Source organism: Eremomyces bilateralis (assembly GCF_010015585.1).
Source record: "Eremomyces bilateralis CBS 781.70 unplaced genomic scaffold P152scaffold_15, whole genome shotgun sequence".
Lineage (NCBI taxonomy): Eukaryota > Fungi > Ascomycota > Dothideomycetes > Eremomycetales > Eremomycetaceae > Eremomyces > Eremomyces bilateralis.
In genome coordinates this window covers 338,462-356,701 of record NW_022985081.1, presented here as the reverse complement: position 1 = coordinate 356,701, position 18,240 = coordinate 338,462, and the positions used below count along the sequence as shown (strand labels likewise).

General features: G+C 55.0%; 5 protein-coding genes across 5 annotated transcripts; 1 reads left to right on the top strand and 4 right to left on the bottom strand.

Annotated features, from left to right (window-relative positions):
- Window positions 1–144: 144 nt before the first annotated feature.
- P152DRAFT_75073 (uncharacterized protein) lies at window positions 145–3,791 on the bottom strand. Its single transcript, XM_033683237.1, has 5 exons — window positions 3,558–3,791; window positions 3,309–3,469; window positions 1,681–3,246; window positions 1,354–1,608; window positions 145–344 (listed from the first exon to the last, which is right to left on the bottom strand). The coding sequence occupies exons 1-5, from the start codon at window positions 3,632–3,634 to the stop codon at window positions 259–261; spliced, it is 2,145 nt and encodes a 714-aa protein (XP_033532681.1). The 5' UTR covers window positions 3,635–3,791; the 3' UTR covers window positions 145–258.
- A 653-nt stretch (window positions 3,792–4,444) lies between these two features.
- P152DRAFT_459926 (uncharacterized protein) lies at window positions 4,445–5,904 on the bottom strand. The gene has a single exon (XM_033679788.1). The coding sequence runs from the start codon at window positions 5,888–5,890 to the stop codon at window positions 4,748–4,750; it is 1,143 nt and encodes a 380-aa protein (XP_033532680.1). The 5' UTR covers window positions 5,891–5,904; the 3' UTR covers window positions 4,445–4,747.
- Window positions 5,905–7,426: 1,522 nt separating this feature from the next.
- On the bottom strand, window positions 7,427–13,691 carry P152DRAFT_483372 (uncharacterized protein). The gene is made up of 2 exons (XM_033681940.1): window positions 9,734–13,691; window positions 7,427–9,675 (listed from the first exon to the last, which is right to left on the bottom strand). Exons 1-2 carry the CDS (start codon window positions 13,287–13,289, stop codon window positions 7,904–7,906), a joined length of 5,328 nt encoding a protein of 1,775 aa, XP_033532679.1. The 5' UTR covers window positions 13,290–13,691; the 3' UTR covers window positions 7,427–7,903.
- Window positions 13,692–13,998: 307 nt separating this feature from the next.
- P152DRAFT_515450 (uncharacterized protein) lies at window positions 13,999–14,909 on the top strand (the record flags this gene model as incomplete). The annotated part of the gene is made up of 2 exons (XM_033682902.1): window positions 13,999–14,416; window positions 14,472–14,909. The coding sequence occupies exons 1-2, from the start codon at window positions 14,393–14,395 to the stop codon at window positions 14,907–14,909; spliced, it is 462 nt and encodes a 153-aa protein (XP_033532678.1). The 5' UTR covers window positions 13,999–14,392.
- On the bottom strand, window positions 14,863–16,841 carry P152DRAFT_459922 (formate dehydrogenase). Its single transcript, XM_033679787.1, has 5 exons — window positions 16,638–16,841; window positions 16,546–16,586; window positions 15,654–16,401; window positions 15,390–15,606; window positions 14,863–15,338 (listed from the first exon to the last, which is right to left on the bottom strand). Exons 2-5 carry the CDS (start codon window positions 16,546–16,548, stop codon window positions 15,209–15,211), a joined length of 1,098 nt encoding a protein of 365 aa, XP_033532677.1. The 5' UTR covers window positions 16,549–16,586; window positions 16,638–16,841; the 3' UTR covers window positions 14,863–15,208.
- Window positions 16,842–18,240: the final 1,399 nt, after the last annotated feature.

Here is an 18,240-nt window from a genome sequence, read left to right as displayed (position 1 = left end):
CAAGTGGTCGGTACTACCACCGCAGGACATGAGATGTTGGATTGCGAGAACTGTCGCGTTGAGATACGTTGTTAATATGTGCCTTTCCTTGATGTACCCCCAACCACAACCGAAATTCCGTTCCACCCATGGGTCGGTCTAGCGAAGTAGAAATTCTTTCATGAAACTCATCATCATCCTCCGGGACATAGCCTTTCCAATCAACGCCTTCCGTCATGGTATCGAGACAAGAATCCAAAACACCTAATCAAAACGCCTTTACTCATCCATGACCATCTCACACCCCTGTGCAAAGAATATTCTCGCCGGCGTCGCACTATCGTTATTGATCGAATAGGTATTCCCTAAAAACACCACAACATCTGTCAGCCTACCGATTCAAACTGGAGCTTCATGCAGGATTTCGTGCACCGTATCGAAGCATTCTAGAAGCGAAATGAAAGATCGATAGCTGTGGAACAGAACTCGGACAGAAAGTGAAGATGTGGCCAGGGGGCATAAGTTGGGCGCATAACGCCGATCCATGCCATCTGGAAAGGATTGGAACGAAAACCAGGGTAGCAACGGCCATCGCAATCGGGGAAACGGCAGACGGGGAGGCGGGTAGACGATACGGCCCTCAATAGTGCCACCAAACTTCTGCTCAAGCCCGAGGAAGCAGCCCGATGCTGTTGTGTAACGTCGCACAGGCATGCTCCGCAAAGGAAGTTTGACCAGACGAATTGATCTCCCAGTCACAACACCGCGAGCCAGAGCATGCTCCCGCATCTGCGCGCACAGACTGTAGCTCAAGCGCGGGTTGACGCATTCCCGCAGCAACGGTGAGGTGGTCGTAGAGGTTGTCCTGCGGCTCTATGTCGTGGTGTGCCGCTCCTTCGGGTGTGCGGACAGATTTAGGAACGTTGATCATGCTAGGGCAGGTGGATCCAGTAAGGTGGCCGAAAAGCAAACACACAGATGGCGCAGGTAGCCGCAAAATGCAATAGTGGGGGTGATGTTGGAGGAGGGCAGGTAGGAGATGGTAGCACAAGGAGAAATTGGAATCGATGAAGAGTTCACCGCTTTTTGAGAGACAGGTGGGTTGGAACAGGCAAGGAGATGAGATGAATCAGGTAAGAGAAGAGAACAGTGAGATGGAAAGATGTATGCGATCTCTGGCGGAAATAGCTGGGCTTGCAGGGCAGCAGATTGCACGGCCGAGGGACCACCATCAACTATTCAGGAACGTCTCGGCTTGGGTTCGAATGCTTCAAGATTCGGTGGATGCGTGGTCTCATTCCGTCGGGAGTATCTCAAGCCAGGCAGAAGACAAGCAAATAAGAGGAAAAGGGAAAGAAGGAAATGGTCACTTACCCCGTGGAACCGACCAAAGGCCGCCTTTGCTGATAGCAAAGACGCAGCCTTCATCCCCAACACTCACGGTGACCTTCCCCTCGTGTACGAAGAATGTCATCTGCATTCGTCGGGAATTCTTCGCTCTCTTGTAGCCACCGGGCGGGATATCGACGAGTCCGGCACCGAAGAAGGGTAGCGCAATGCATTTGCCGTATTGGAAGTCAGCGCCCGCGACGTCTTTGAGTTCGATGGAGTTTCGTCCGTAGGCGATCTCTACAAGCACGTAAGCATGAGGAAGTAAAGGAGCGGCAGCAGAGGAGTGGACGGAGTGAGGAATCGACTTACCCATCTCCACGTCCTCGCCTTCTAGATCTGGGTTCATAGCCAAATCCCATGACTTCACCCGCCCTGTCAACACCCTTCCCTCCGCCTCCCATTCTTCCATCCCTTCCTCTTCCTCGACCTCCTCGACCTCCTCCTCCTCTTCCCTAATTTCTTCTAAACTCCCAAGTCTATTCGCCGGCGGCCTTGACTTCGCGCCTAGCTTCTTCCCCTTTGCCGCCTTCTTTTTCTTCTTCAACTCCATCTCCGCCTCCTCCACTCTTGTCACCCCCTTGATCGACCCATCGTGCGCGCGATCCACCCGCTCGCCACACCACCAGTGGACCGGCTGGATGCTCGTCCGCCCACTCCGCGTCCTCAATGCACCGTCGTCCTCGGACGGCGTGGCTTGTCGGAGAATCTGCAATGTGCGTGGCGCATGACTGCGACTTCGTCCATTGGATGGCGCAGCAGATGCTCCTCGAGAGGCACCGCGCGCCACGCTTCCCGTTCGTGCACGGGTCGGTGGAGAGTAGGTATCGCGGGCATAGGCTGGTGGTGGGAAGGACGGTTTTGCGGAAGCACCACGTGAGACAGTGCGGTTCATTCGAGCATTCGGGTCGCGCGCTGCGGGCTTCTTTGATGTTTTGGCCCGTTTTGCGGCAGGTGGCGGCATGCTATCGGACGCCTCAGCGCCCGCCTCTGCGTAGTCATCTTCGTAGATCTGGAGTTTTTTATTTGCATTGGTAGCTGTACTGCGGCGAGTCTTAGCCTTGCTCTTTGCGTTGGCAAGCGTTGGATCATAATCATCTTCGTCCGAGAAATCCGTAGTAAAGCGCTCGGGTGTCTCTGCATCTGGCAGATCCTGGGGCGGTGGCAGATCCTGAGGCGCTGCGATAGGTACCTTAGGGGAGATATCGTAGTGGCTAGCTTCGATGGGCCCTGCAGAAGGTTCCATCTGAAGTAGTGAGGGGTCAATGGCCTCATCGGAAATGCGCTTTCGTTTGTTTCGTGTTCCAGAGGACGGAGCATCTTGAAACGGATCCGAGGGCATGTTCGAGATATTACTGCTTCTTACGGCGCCCTTTCTTTGACTTTCGGGAGTCGAACTCACGGTCTGTTCGGCCCGGACAAAGGATTGGTTCGCCCCATGCAGCATCTGGATAGAATCATCGTCGCCGTAATGTGGTAGAGTGTACTCGTCATCTTCATTGAGTCCATTCATATGGACAGGGCTGCTTCGAGGTAGAACTTCGTCCTCTGCCACACTAGCCTGACTTTTCCGCCTGATCAGCGGACTCTGCTCCGGCTCGTATCTACCAATTTTGATGGTCCTTGTCGGGCTTCGTTCGATGCTCGCAATCGGCTCGTCCATATCAAAGTCCAGTTTCCGTATCGGTGGCTTCCGGAGCGATCCTGTTGGGGTCATGGCTGCCTTCCTTGCCGAGTTCGCTGCGATTGAAAGTCGTTGTGGTGAAGACCCGAGAGACGTCTTGATCGGCGATCGACCCATTGGTGGAGGGAGCAATTTCTTTCCGCTTTGCATCAACCTCCTCGCTGATAGGACTTCGGTGACTTCGGGCGCAGAGCCTATCGGGAAACGTAAACAAGATGCACCAATGTGTTTTATAGTCCGGTTGGTGGTGTCATACTCATCTGCATACTCTCACCTGATGCGCTCACAAGTTTCCCATTCTGGGTTTCGAATATCTGCTTCGGCGGGCTCTTCTGCGGACTCGAGAAGATGCCATCGAGGGGCATCATCCCATTCTCGTCTCGGATCCCAGTGTCTTTGAGCGTGATTCCGGTTTTCCTGTGGTCCCAATGGTCGATTAGAATTCATCTCATCTTCCATGTTGTCTCGTCCGATGTTGGGACGCGACTGCGCGATCATCACTCACCGTCCCTGAATGCCGACATCGAAGAACTGGTTTTCCCGCCGCTTAATGCGACCGGGAGTTAGCACAGCAGACGCCATGGCTTATAAACGTCCAAAGATGCACGCTTAATTCCAATGCACCTTTAAATATACGACAATGTGCACCGTGTCCGGCGTTCGAAATGAGCGAGCGACAAGTAATCATGGGGTGGAGATGGTTGTTTTGGTGGAGGCTTCGAGTTGTTGATGTTCCAGGTCGTTGTTGTCCCTATCCGACAGTACTGCACTATACCAAATATGGCTTAGCGTCACTTCGATTTTCGAGGCTGTAAGGCGGTAAGGCATCTGATCCCCTTCTCACATTCATGGACTGCCCCTGAACACTGGTCCTTAAATGTTATCCAAGACCTACAAAAGAATAGGAGAAATATCAGGTATTTTCAACTGCCTCGAACATAACACTTGAATGCACATCTACTCATGGTATATGAGTTATTCATAAATACATTACATTGATTAACATCTTGCCGATAGGTTAGATGGGTTTCTGTGTCAACTACTTGACATCCCTCCAAATGACACCCTTCCCTTGCCAGCTTCAGATCTTCTCCCAGGTCTATATTAATGCATCCTCGCCGCTCTGATATATTAGATCAAAGAAGATCCTAAATTCTGATGGAGGAGTGAGGCGAGTGTTGAACAAAAAAAAACTGCCGAGAAAGCGTGCTAGCTACCGCGGGGGTGGGAAGAAACTTATTCTAGCTTCCGATGGAGGGAGGGTCGAGAACCGAAGATGTTGCTTGGTGGGGTGTTACGCGGACCACCAAAACCGCTGTCCGATGACGCAGAACCGAAGATTCCGATGCCTGCCTAAGGAGTAGGGCCTGGAATACCACCGAAAGGTCTGTCTGATGACATGGATGGTGCCAAAATGGAACCTGTTCCTCCCCCTCCATTACTAAAGGCTCCAGTACCAACTGCTCCAGCACCAACGGGAGTACCAATGGGGCCAAAGCCACTTCCTCCGGTGACAATGGTTCCAGTGCCAGCGCCTCCTGTACTAACGCTAGTACCACCGAATCCGGCACCAAGACCACCAGCATCAGTGCCACCAGTCTCAACCCTTCCAGTTCCAGTACCAAAACTACACAGAAGGTAAACACTATTCCACGACCAATTGCACGTCTCAATGCCGCTAGAACCAGCGTCCATTTACCGGCCGTTATTATTAGGTCGATGAGTGGGGCATATATGACCATATCCCCTTGGTTCTCGGTTGGCCCTCCAGTCCGCCAAGCAGATCCAGCAAAATTCATACGAACACATCCTGCACGTCATATGATCGCAGCCATCGCGCTTCTGAATGTTCCAGCCGCACCGCTGATTCGGGCACCGTTTGCTCACCCGTGCAATCTCCAATGCGGATTGCGCCTCCTCTTCCCTCCGCCTCTCCTCCACGGGGTCGTAGTTGATGCGCTCTTCGTAATCTTCGCATGTCTCGCCGGTGTGCCATGGAATGAGCCGGATATTTCCTCCCTTCGAACCAATCGCCCGGCCACTTCGCAACTCCATTCCCGCCTGCTCTGGCGGCGCATCAGGATGGTGTACATCTGAAGTGCAGGCTCGATATTCGCACGCAGCACAGGTGAAAATCGTGGCAAATTCCGAGCCATCGTAGATTTGTCCGCTGTCGCAGTGCGGCCCAATGCACCAGACGAAATTCGGGAGGTCGTTGAGGGCGGCCCTCGTTTGCAGCTGGTCGTATCGCTCGAAATCTTCCGGGTCCGCGAATTTCTTGACGTCGGTGAAGGCGAGGACTCGGTTGCAGTCTGCGTCCGGGCAGCGTACGTTGACTTGGCCAGCAGAATCCTCCAGGGATTTATGGATCCATTGGGAGAGACATGGGCGGCAGGTCATCCGTGGGTGTGAGCATTTCTGGCTGGCATTGGGGCATTCGAAAAATTCGTCTCCGCACACTTGGCATTCGCAAGGCTCCGATTGGCGCTTCAGGGTGCGTTTGGGGGTGCGTCTCGACTTGGATTGGGCAGCAGCGTCGAGTTGAGCTGTGAGTTTATTGACCCGGAGTGTCAGGATTTCAAACTCCCTTTGGAGGTTGTTTGTGTATTCAGAGGAAGGAGGGAGAGTTGAGATATTTGTCAAGTCGGATGAAGGTCCATTCCCCGTTTCAGATTCTTTTGGACTGGTTCGTTTCTTCTTCTTCTTTGGAGGTGCTATTTCGCCGGGGATTCGTGCCATGGCTTCTGCTTTACTCGTTGTAGCGGCCTTGTCGAGGTCTGGGGGAGGGAAATGGATAAGAGAATCGAGGGCGCCATAAAGTACTTTTTCCGTGCCCATCCTCTGTGATACACGCGTGTATTGTGATGTGCCATGTGTTAGCGGGCTCGGTGATGATGACTCGGCATGAGAAACCGTTGAGTTGCGGAACCGACCAATATCACTCGTAGACCAAGGTGTCCGCTCGAAGACATATGCATGCCGACGTTCGAAATCATACAGTGAGCCACTTGGGGTGTTTTGGATGCTGTCGTTTGGGGGAAACGTAAGAACCGAATGTGTTGACCCTTCATTGTCCCTAACATCCACGGTTGGTATTGTGACTCTCAGCCTGGCTGCCCCTTTTGACGTAGTTCTCCTGGAATGGCTAGAAGATTGGGACGAGTTGTCGTCTGAATTATGGCTGCCTCGAGTGGCTCTTCTCCGATCTTGAAGGTGAGCAGACAGTGGTCGAGAATAGTTTACTCTTTTCGATCGCGATAGCGGTGATGAAGGCGGGATGTGCAGTAGATTGAAATCATCGTAATCGGATATCGTTGCGGAGAGCCGGGGGGTGGTCATACCCGTCGAAGCGGACGAGACTGGAGATGTGTTTGCCGATGATGAACGCTGGCCACCTCCACGGACAGAAGATGCTGATGACGAGGCACTGTGGCCGTTTGCAGGGTGGGTTGGCTTGGAGTCCCCAGAGATCCTAAGTCGGAGCCCCTTGAAGAGGTTACCAACTCGCTGCGATCTTTCGGTTCTGTCAACCCTCGACTTCGAGTTCTCCCGACTCGCCGGTGGAGTCGGTTGGGAGTAAAGAACAACACCTGACATATTGGGAGGCACAACTTAGAACACAGGTTCTTTAAGTAACACAGAGACTAGAAGTAGATTTAGGAAAGGAAGACTCGGAGCATCAGCGTAGACGGACAGGCGTCCGAAGACTAATATTCTAGAAATCTCTAGGAAGGGAAATATAGGAATACCGTACCGTATGGCCTTACAATTGTAGCAACCGGTTAGTTGATGATCTATGGTCATGTCTTCCTACACAGCCATCAAATAATTCTCACCATCGTGCCGCAATGGACACACGCCTTAGGCGTGAGCTACGGGTGAGTGCCATGGTTGCCTGGCACCAACGAGACACCAACGAGGCACGATCCATGGTATCACGACCAATAGCGCCCGATATAGACCCGTCCGAATTTCCAGTGTCAAAATCCTAACGGCCTGTACACTTGTCCCACGTGTTCTGCCAGACCGAGCGATCCATGGCACGTTTGGGGAGGTTGGCGGACATCTGGTTGGTGCAAAGGCGTGTTCGTTACACCTCCGTCCAACACTGCCTGCCTTCAGGCTTCCACCAATATCGCCGGAAGGCGTTTCGCAGCATGAAGTCGGAATCCGTAAAAGTGATGGCGAAGTAGGTCGGTGAGTTCTCTCAGCCTCATGGGGTTGAAGTTCGCCCTATCAACCGGTCAAGGGTCCGGCCTCGTAATCTGCCGCACTCACGCTGTCCATCACAGCCGGGGGGCCAACGACCAACTTCATTATATTTTCGTCAGGGGCGATAACAAAATCGTGATCGCCTAAAAATATGACTACATCCTTCAATCGTTAATAATAGGCACTATGACTGTAGTTGCATGGGATTGAGAGGAAACCGAGATGTGGAGAAGGAGTCCAGCGTTTCTCGAGTCGAAACGACAGGGCAGAGTGCAAGTCAAACAAGCTCTGAATATTGGTTTAACAGTCCCGGTGCTTTGTAATAGCTATCTCCATTTGAAGGAACAGTGGCAGAGTGGAACAGTCCTTGACATCCATCGCAAAGGCTGCTCTGTCGCCCCCAAATCAATCTCAACGCCCTGCTCAAATGCTCGAAGAAAGGCCCCCAACAGCCGTCCTCCTACTGCATACCGCAGCGATATCTCCCCTATAGTACACGGCGGAAGAAAAAAAGGATGATGTAAAGCAAAATATAAGACATTAGAAACTGGTATCGCTAATGACCACGGAAACCGTCCGGGGGCCACGGTCAAGTTGGACTCAGCATCACCCAGCAAACATTACCCCCTCCCGAAGACCTCACGGCCTCCCTTGCTCTCCTGCAGGACTCGGCGGACTCACAACCGTCACCGGCGCCGCACTTAGCTGCGGACCATCCATAGCATCCGGGTTACCCGATATGCTTAATTCGGCGCTCGTTCTCGGCACCTCACCCTCGCCCTCCCCACTCGCACTTCCACTAATCGCGCTCAATCGATTCCGCTCCACATCCTCCCCATCCCTCGGCTCCTCCAACTCCGTAATCCGCGAGTTCCTCGACCCACGACTCCACGCCGCCTCCTCACTCGCCGCATTCGCCGCCGACTCCGCCGCTGCGCGTCGTCTCCGCCTCCTCTCCCGCTCATCGTTCGCGCTCTCCCGCCGCTTCCGCACCCGCACCTCATCCCCGCCCTTCCCGCTTTCCGCCCGCAATCCCGCCAGCAGCGCCTCCGCCCGGTCGCCCACGTCCTGTTCCGCCGCGTCGCCGCCCGCCGGCTCCGTCGACGGTCCTTCGCCGGCGTCGGATATCGGGGAGAGCAACCCAGTCGGGTCGACGGACACGGACACGGAACCGGCGTCGTCGGCGTCATCGGAGCCGCTCCGGATATCCGGGATATTTTGCCCGGATGCGACGCGCACCTGATGTCGGTCCTTGAGGCGGGCGCGGCGCCGGCGGTCGCGCTGGTCGCGGGTGTCGGTCTTGGCTTCGCGGAGTTTCTGAAGGAGGGAGTCCATCGCGCCGGTGGACGCGGGAGAGGGCGGCGCGTCGCCGTCGACAGCCGCGGTGACGTTGATGGTTTGGGCGCTGATTTGCTTGCGGCGCATGCTGACTTCGTTGCGGCGGCGGGTGTCTTCGATCTCGACGTTCTTGGCCTTGCTCTTTTTCCATTCGCTGACGAAGATCGCGAGTTTCGAGAAGAAGTCGCGGCGGGCGTTCTCGTCCGTAGGATCTTCGCCGTAGAAGACCATGATGTTGTCGTACGTTTCCACCATGTTTTCGAGGAAGACTTTCATCTGTTCGGCTTTGCGGCGCGCTTCTTTCATGTGTTGCTGCACGACGATGCTGACACGGTCTTCGGGGTGGAACTTCTTGGGGTCGGACAAATTGCCGGCGTCGAGGGACGCTTGCACGTTGTTGATATTGTCTGTGTATTTCTTGGCCTCCAGTTGGAGCAGCTCGACGTTGAGTTTCTGTGACGTGATGACGCCTTCGATTTCATCGACGAAGCCCTCCCACTCGGGGTATTGCGTTCGCACAATCCGCTCGACGAGATCGGCGAAGGTGGACTCGTTCTTGTCGTCCTTCACCATTCCCAGGCGCGCAAGCGAGCTCAGCTTGAATCCGATCGCTTGCTTGTTGGAATCGTTCATGAAATTTCCGATGTCCAAAATGAGACCCAGGACGTTCATCAACTTGACCGAGTCTCGCAGCGAATCTGATACCCGGACGACATCTTGCAATTTCTGCGAGATCTCGTCGTAATCCGCTTCGTACGTCCTCGTGAGCGACAGCGCCCGGATACGGCTCTTCCAGTAATGGCGGAGCTCGAAGGCAGTAAACAGGTAAATCTGGTCCTCTCGGGTCAGCTCAGACGGGTCCAATTCTCGAGTGGTGCTCGCAGCATCGGGACCGGCCCAGTCTTTGCCGTACGGAGCCATCAACTTGGCGGTGTTGTCGGGAATCACGCAAAGGTCGTCTTTCTGCAAAAAGTCCATAACAACCGCGTTATCCAAGACGTCGGAATCGCAGTGGATGACCTTGCGGACCAGCACTTCAACGGAGACTTGCGAGAACTTGGCAAGGGATATATCTATCCAATCATCAGCATAAACCTCCCCATAGGAGTAATCGAGACACGAGGTACTTACGGAACTTCTTCATCAGATCACTATTAATGATCTGCTTCTTATTATCTTTGGCCATCTGCTTCTTGCCGATCGCCTTGATCTCCTTCGCCAAAAACAACTTTTCCACCTCGTCCAACACGCCCTTCCGGCTCAGCTCCTTGTACTTCTCCTCCCGATCTTCGTACGTCGGCGTGTGCGTCGCCCAGATCGTGGTTTGTGGCGCGTCGACCTTCTCCCAATGCAGCGCCTTGAGCTTCTTCTTCGGCCGCGCGACGGGAAGTGCCATGGTTGGCGCGGTGTTGAGATCACGCTTGGGCAAGAAGCCGCCGGTTTTGGCTCCGGGAAGGGGAGGCGCGCCAGGGATCGGGGGAGGGGGTGGAGGAGCGAAGTTGGAGCCGGTGCCGGGAAGAGGAGGCGGAGGTGGAGGAGGCGCACCGTTGGTGCCCGGTAGTGGGGGAGGGGGAGGTGCACCATTGGATTGGTAGCCTGGCATCGGTGGAGGGGGTGGAGGAGGAGCGCCAGAATAGCCCGGCATGGGTGGTGGAGGTGGGGGTGGCACGTTATTAGCATATCCAGGCATCGGTGAGACACCTTTCCTTCCTCCAGCCCCATCGAATTGCTCATCATCAGGGGTCTTCGGCGACGCGGACTCAATGCTTGGATGTGTCGGCCCCGTCGTGACACCATCGCCCTCCTCATCATCGCTGCCGTCGATCCGTTTCACTTTGTTCGCGATCTCGCCAAGCAGACCCGTCGCTTGCTCCGCGTTCATCTTCGGCCGACGCATCTCGACCAACCGCGGCCGTTCATACACCGTTGCATCCTCGTCCGCCTTCTCGGTCTCGTCATCCGAGTCGAAATGGCGAGCCTTCTTCCCTCGCGACACCGACCCGATGATGCTGTTTTTGTAGTCGCCGATCTCCAACCGCTGGCCCATCGGGTTATCCATCCGCTCACGAAGCTCGCGCAGCTTGTCGCTCGGACCGGGGCCCTGGAATGCCTTGCCTTCTAGCTTCGCCTGCGTCTTCGCGCGCTCAAGCTGCCTTTCCAGCCGGTCCATGAGCCGCTCGCGGTCGAGGATGCCTTGCATCTGAGTCGGGTCTGCGAGCGGAGCTTTGCCGTCCTTCGCTACCGAGGCCGCTGCATCTTGAGCATCCCTGAGCATCAGGTATAGCTCGCGAGTCTCCAGTTCATTTCTTTGGAGCTCCTGGGCCCGCATCCTTTGGACTTCCGCGACCTCGGCCTTCAACGTCTCGGTCTGCCGCCCGCGCAGGTCGATGATCGCTTGCTGCTCTTGCACTTGCTTCTGCAGTTTAGCGACTAATCCATCAGCGCCCAGCTGCACTTGCGCGGTCAACTGATCTCGCTCCGCGAGCGCCGAATCCGCGACCTGCCGCGCTTCGGTAGCCTCGTCCTGCGCTTGGCGTGCCTCGGAGTCGGTGTATAATTTATCCAGCAGATTCTGGACGGTGAAGTTCAAACTCTGCTTGAGGTCCATATCGGGCAGCCTCCGGTCCATCGCCACGTAGCTCAGCATCGCATCGACCAGCTGGAACATCCGCAGCCGGTCTTCTCCCTGGTTATCCCGGATGAGGAGCAAATGCTGCATGGTCGAAATAAAGTAATCGTTCGCTCTCGTTCCGTTGATCTTCGTCTGAATCGCATCCGCGATCTGAATCGGGTCGCTCAAATCCTTCGAATCGCCTTCGACACTATCCACCATGCTCTGGTTCTCCCGTTCCAAGAAATCCTCGTAGTCAATCGCCTCGTTCGTGCGGTATCGGTCGATCTGCTTATCGATCACCTCGTATTGGAACCCCTCCATCTTCGTCAAGATGCGCTTGATGCCGCATGCTGTGAACCCGGCTCGAACATGCACTCGCAGCTGCAAGTCATCCGACGGAGCGTCGACAATCATGTTGATGAGCAGCAAGCTCGCGACAGCGTATTCCATTAGCAGGTTCTCGACCCCGATGCCTCCGCTGCGGACCTCTTCGCTGGCACCCACCAGACTGCCCATCTTGCCGCGCCCGTCGGTGGTGACTTCCACGATGCGCATCCATGCGTCGAAGCGACCATTCTCGCCCTGCGCATGTTTGAGGTTGTCCAGGGCTCCGAGGACCTTCGCGTGTCCCTCACCAGTGCCCCAATGGCACAGAAATGTGAGGATCTCGCTGACTAGCTTCCTCGTATTGAGGCGCGGGGAGATGAGCGAGGCCGCCAACGCCGCGGTGATCTGCGGATGCTGCAGAGCATTGTCGGCACCGTATCGATTGTTCATCAGAGCCTTCAGGCACTTGACGAGGTCATATTCGCGGTCCAGATCCATATCCCGTTTTTTGGTCGGAGGAGCAGGCCCTTGCCCTTGCCTCCGGTTGATCTTCGAGAGCACATTCGTGAGCGCGATCTGCCCTTGTGCTTCGACGAACGCCTTCACCCATCCGATGGGCTGCGTTCGAAGAGAGACGCTTAAGCTCTGCAACTGCTTCGCGGTGATCGAGTTATCCAGCACCTTGCGAACGTACCACTCGGGGCTTCCCTCCTCGTGTGCGCGGTCGAAGACGGTGTCGGCAGCGGTGTGTCGAGCGACAGTTTTTCTCTTCTGATCTCCCTGCCACTCGGCCAGACGATCTTGATATACCAGCATCCATTTCTTGTCAACGGAGTAGTTCTGCATCTGTCGCCGCGCTTGCTCGGGCAAATTAAGCCAGCCGCGCTTGTTCATCAAGCTCAGCCATTCCTTCTCGATGAGGCGGTCATCCGATGGTCGTTTCAAATTGAAGCCATCAGGCGAAAAGGAGGTTGTCGAACTGTAGCGCGAATTCTGGGTTTGTGCGGAGGAATTATACATCGGCGACTGGTGTGATTTCGAGGGTGATATATCCTGCCCATATGTGGAAAATGAATGCTGTGAGGTATTCGTGTGTGACTGGACACTCGGTGTTCGGGCTCCCGAATGGTTCGAGTGAATGCTCGCTTGATCGTCCATACGGTTATTTCCTGGGGCGATTGCCATATCTTGAAAGCCGTTCGATGCGCCTCCTTTCCTATTGTAATTCTGCATGTGTCCGCTTCGATCCCCGGAGGCGCTCGAAGCTGGCGTCGACATGGAGGCATGCGGTGGCGGCCGTGGCGGCGCGTCAGACGCGCCGGGCTTCGGGGGAGGTGCCATTCGATTGATCACCGGGTACTGATGAAAGTCGCTGGTCGCCTTATTTAAATGATGTGGTAATGGCTCCCTCGGGCCTCTCCTCGGCGGATTCTCTTCGTTGGGCAAATAGTTCACGGCAATCGGGGATCCTCGATCCGCGACGGTCTCGTACGGTATCGACGTGATGACGCCCGCCTGCATGTTCAAGCCCGCTGCATCGTGACCCGATGAGCCTGGGCGATCGGTACTAGGCCGTCGATTCGAATGTCGCGAGGACTGCGACCCCGACGGTGCGGGCATCACCGTGGCGGGATCGGCGTTTAAGTAGCCGTAGTCGTTGGATTTCTCTCTATGTCGCCGCGAGAAGAAAGATTTCCCGCCCGACGACTGCCTCGATTTCGCATCCGCGGAGGAGCTGGAGGGCATCTTGTGGAAGATTGTGCCGTCGGTTCAAGCCCAGCTGGACTCCGAGGCACGGGTGCGTAAGGTTGTTGGCGCGGATATTGATGCCCATCAGCGGGCTCGATGCGATGTTGTCGCCAGCTTGCCCTCCTATTCCGACGCCTTCTGTTTATTCGACTTGAGTATGTATTAATCCATGCTGCGTGCAATGTCGTAGGGTAGAATCGGGGATTGCGGTGCAGGATTCCCGCCACCAGCGCGTTCAAGGGGTGTGTATTGCGGTAAACAGGGGTGTGGTCATGTATATCGCTCGATGACACAGCACCGACTCTACGGCAAGGAGTGGAATTGTAAGAGGAGGGAGGAATACGATGTAGTACGGGGACGCAAAAGTGTAGAAACACTTGGGATGGATTGAATTGAGACGTCTTTGCAGTAAACGAGACCAAAGGAGACAAGTGACAGCCATCCGTCAGCACGGACAATGTTCAGGGCGCGAGCGATGAGGCCGTGAAGCTGCATTAGCGGGGGATGAATCACGTCAGCTGTATGGAATCAGTAATGTATATAAGATACATGCCAAAAGGCGGCTGGGACAAAAGAAGACATGATAACTGGTCACTGAACCAGCGCTAATCCGTATATGGAACGAGGTTATATTAGCGGTTATCTTCGGGCTGGGGGTCGATGAAACCTCCGATCACCCGCATAAAGCATGTTGCGTTGCGTGGACAGGAGAAAGAGAGGAGACGTATCGCACCTTACTTCACCACGGCAGGGAGTATTGAACTTCACAGAATGCCGCAATTGGAAGAAGGTACTGTGCAAAGACATAGCGAATGTTCACAGTGCAATTCGATACTCTGAGCGTCGTTACCCTTCTCTCACATCGAATCCAGTACAGAGGCATGAACCTATTCCCCTCCAGATCAGTATCATTATACGCATAACGTCCTCAAACCAAGCCTCAGGAGCAAGGAAAAAGCAGCAAACGGTCAATTCGCCTTCGACACTGATCCAAATGCTCCTAATCTACCTCTTCATTGCTGCATGACACTCATCTCCCGTGTCCTCCCAGCTTCTTTACCAACCTCATCCCAATCTACACATATTCCCCCAACCCAACCATGCCCATAGCCGAATTCCTCAAGGTGCGTCCCCCTCCCTCTATCCAACCCACCCGACAACCAACTAACCCCCGCATAGACCCTACTCCCTCCCCTCCTCATCTCCCTCGCCCTCTTCCTCCTCATCACCTACCTCCTCCTCCCCCTCTACCGCCACCACCGCAACCGCTACCGCTCCTACGCGCCCCTCTCCTCCTCCTTTGAATCCCCTGTCTCCCTCGCCTCCCTGCGCGACCTCAGCGCTCCGTTCCGCGCCGTCGCCGCCCTATTGCCCGCTGCGTGGCGCTGGGAGTATTTATCTCGGTTTCGGAGAGGCCGTGGTAGGGGGGACGGGGCGGGGGATGGGGCGGATGGACGGGGGGAGGCGGAGGCGGAGGGCATGTTGGATATGCCGCCGGGGTATGATCAGGTGGAGAGGGAGGAGGGGTGGGGGAGAAGGGATCGGTTGGGAGATACGGAAAGAAGGTTGAGTCGGGAGTTGGAAGAGGGGTTTAGGGACGATAGTGATGAAGAGTAATCGCGTGTGGGGATCACGAGCGTGGTTTCGGTTATGCATTTAATAGCGGTATGGCGTTACAGGTAACGGAGTTGAGGAACGGATTGGTCAATTGATTTGACATTTGGATATTCGTTAAGAAACGCCGGAAAACATTGGTGCGGAAAGAGCATGGCATGTACGTTCTGTGGGTTAACTCAAACGCCGAAAACATCCATCATTCGGAATGCTGAACACATCTGGGACTGTCCAGACCCTGTCTGCTTTTGCATCTCGTACCCCTTGGTTTCTACATCGCCCATCCACTGCAGTCGACGCGCTCATTTCTTGGCCCTCTCGCCATACGCCTTCGTGGCGTAATCGCCATCCTTGACGATCAGATCCTCCAGTCGGTAATCGTGCCGGCCGGAGAAGTACGAGTCAAGGATCGCCTTGGTACCGGCAGCATATCTGCAGAAACATTAGCCAGGTTCATGGCACATCGGCACTCGATTTCCATACCTCGCCTGAGCGTCGATCGACGTTCCAGACATATGCGGTACCATCGCGTTGCCACCTCCCCACGGGTTCTTCGCGTAGCGCAGTGGGTGGTCGTTCGGTGCGGGTTGCGGGAACCAGACGTCACCGCCATAGCCACGGAGATGTCCGGACTTCAGCGCCTCAGCGACGTCTTCCTTGACGACGATGGCGCCACGAGCGGTGTTTATGAGCCATGAGCCTATACAAGTCAGCCTGGGCCATCCCCGAAAGCGAATCCTGACTCACCCGGCTTCATCTTGGCGATCAACTCCTTGTTGAACAGACCCTTCGTCTTCTCATGCAGCGGGCAGTTGATGGTAACGACATCGCACTGCGCCAGCATGTCCTCCAACTTCTCCACGCGCCGGCACCCGATCTCCTTCTCCTCAGCAGCGCTCAATGGCTGATAATCGAAGTACAGCAGCTCCTTGCAGTCAAACGCCTTCAACCGCTGCAGCACGCGCTTCCCGATCCGCCCTACCGCCACTGTCCCAACCACCTTGCTCTCCAGGTCATACTCGTTCTTCGCCACCTGCGCGACATTCCAGTCACCCGCCTGGATCTGCTCGTGCGCCGGCACGAAGTTCCTCACGAGAACCAGGATGGTCATGATGACGTGCTCAGCGACCGACACGACGTTGGAGCCCGTCACCTCGGCGACGGTGATACCGCCGTTGGTCTGGTTGGCCACATCAAGGTCGACGTGGTCGGAGCCGATCCCCGCGGTGACGGCGAGCTTGAGCTTCTTCGCCTTGGCGAGGCGGTCGGCAGTGAGGTAGCCGGGGTGGAACGGCGTGGTGATGATCACTTCGGCGTCGACGAGCTCCCGGTCGAAGGCGGAGTCCGGGCCTTCCTTGTCGGAGGTGGTGATGAGCGTGTGGCCTCGCTCCTCGATCCACGGGCGGATGCCGAGCTCGATCTCGGTGGTCCCGAGCATTTTCGGCTCATGCTCGGCGTGGATGCCGCCGTCGTAGAGGCATAGAAGCACTTTGCCCTGGAGTTTTGAGGATGCGGTTAGCGTCCGGACGGATGGTCGGATTAGAAAGATTCGTGGAGCAGCGGAGAGACGGGTGGAAGAGAGTAGAGAAGAGGTGGCTGGACGAGCCAGCCGTGCCACTGAGCGGGCGATTGGAAATACCATTTTGAGAATTGAAGCGTGATTGAGGTGGAATGTTGTGACTAGAGGAGTCAGTAGTGGAAATCCATGTCAAGTCGACGATGTTAAGCTACCTCGTGCTGAGAACGTTGGCTGCACCTGCTATCGTGATGAACCGTTGATGACGTGTGCTGTGGGGGAGACCGCGGAATGAACGATTCGATGATACAGATATAAGTATAGAACCTTGCAAGGAGTACAAATTCACGATCACTCTGACAACAAGAGCGAAGTTTCACTGTGACAACTTTCGATTGACGATGTAACTATCAGTCAAGCTTCCCAAAATCCCCGAGCATCCAGCGCCATTTATACCATCTGATCTCTCGGATTCATTCCGTTACGCCAAAGCGGAGTCGCGAATTCGCCTCCACGATTTCCATGATGACAGCAAGCAACTGTAGTGTATCGCGACGGACAGATGGACCTAGGGAATAGGGATGGAAGAGTCGGCGAATGATCTCGCGCGACCTCCCTCCCTTACATGCGAACTCCTTCTCACGAGTTGCTGGATGGAGTAAAAGTCATCGCATATCGCGTCCAAGAGCAGATGGATTCGCGGACAAGTGCGGGGCAGCCCCTCCCTCACAGCGTGAATCAGCACAGCATGAGGGAATGATGTCGCTGTCTCGTCTTGCAGTCGCACGAAGACCCCTCTTGTGGTATCACCACGTGCGGATGATTTGATAAGACCCATTTCCTCTGCTAGCCATTATGTCGTCCTTGATAAGTAATGATAACACCTCACCAGTAGGGGTGGATTTTGTTATGGAGTTCTGCAGGGGAGGGGCGGCGAATTGCTGCCACAATTGGCTCTAGAGGGGGAACAAGCACTCGGATGAGAGAGCCGAGAATGACGAGTTGATGATTGGAGTCTTCGAAAAATACCTTAAGTTGGTTGCCAGGCAATCCCATTGAGGAAATCAGTTCCCATAAAATCGCGTTGTTTGTCCTGGAACAGTTTGGTTTTGTCAGTTCGGAACGGAACAGGCACAAGCGCATCTGAGCTCGCAGCTCGCTCGAGAACCTACATCACTAGCTCCGTCTCGCACGAGATGTGAGAACATCCGCAAGGATACCAACATATGCTCTACCAACAACCATAGCAAACTGATTGCAAAACTTATTGAAACACTAGTTAGCACGGCCTCGGAGAACTTTACCGTATGAGCTATCGAGAATCGCAGACTGGCAATGGAGCTCCGGTGGCGATGGTGATGGGTCCTGAAAGGATTGACGCAAGAGCAGAAGTGACACATCTGAAACACATTGGTTTCGGCCTAACAACCATCGCGAGCATCCAACAACCGAAGCAAATGGAAAGGGAGCAGCCAGTTCCGAGTATTAGCCAAACGATGGCAGGGAGCTTTGGGGAAGCCCTTCTCCACGAAATCAGCTGGGGCAAACGATGAAACCTCCACCCATCGAGGGGTGACTCGCTGCTACGATAGTGCAGAGTTACCAAGCTAAGGGCTAGATCTCTACGGGATGTCGAATTGTTGAGCACTGACAGACCCGGGAAATCAAGCTTCGGCTAGAGCGTCTTATCGTCCTATGAGGTCGTTAACCCACTCGAGTCGAGCTCCGTGCAATCGGCTACGTCGATCGTTAATATATCTTAGATTCGTCGGACTGTCGTGATGGTCAACCCTAGAGTTTCGATGCTAGGGAGGATAT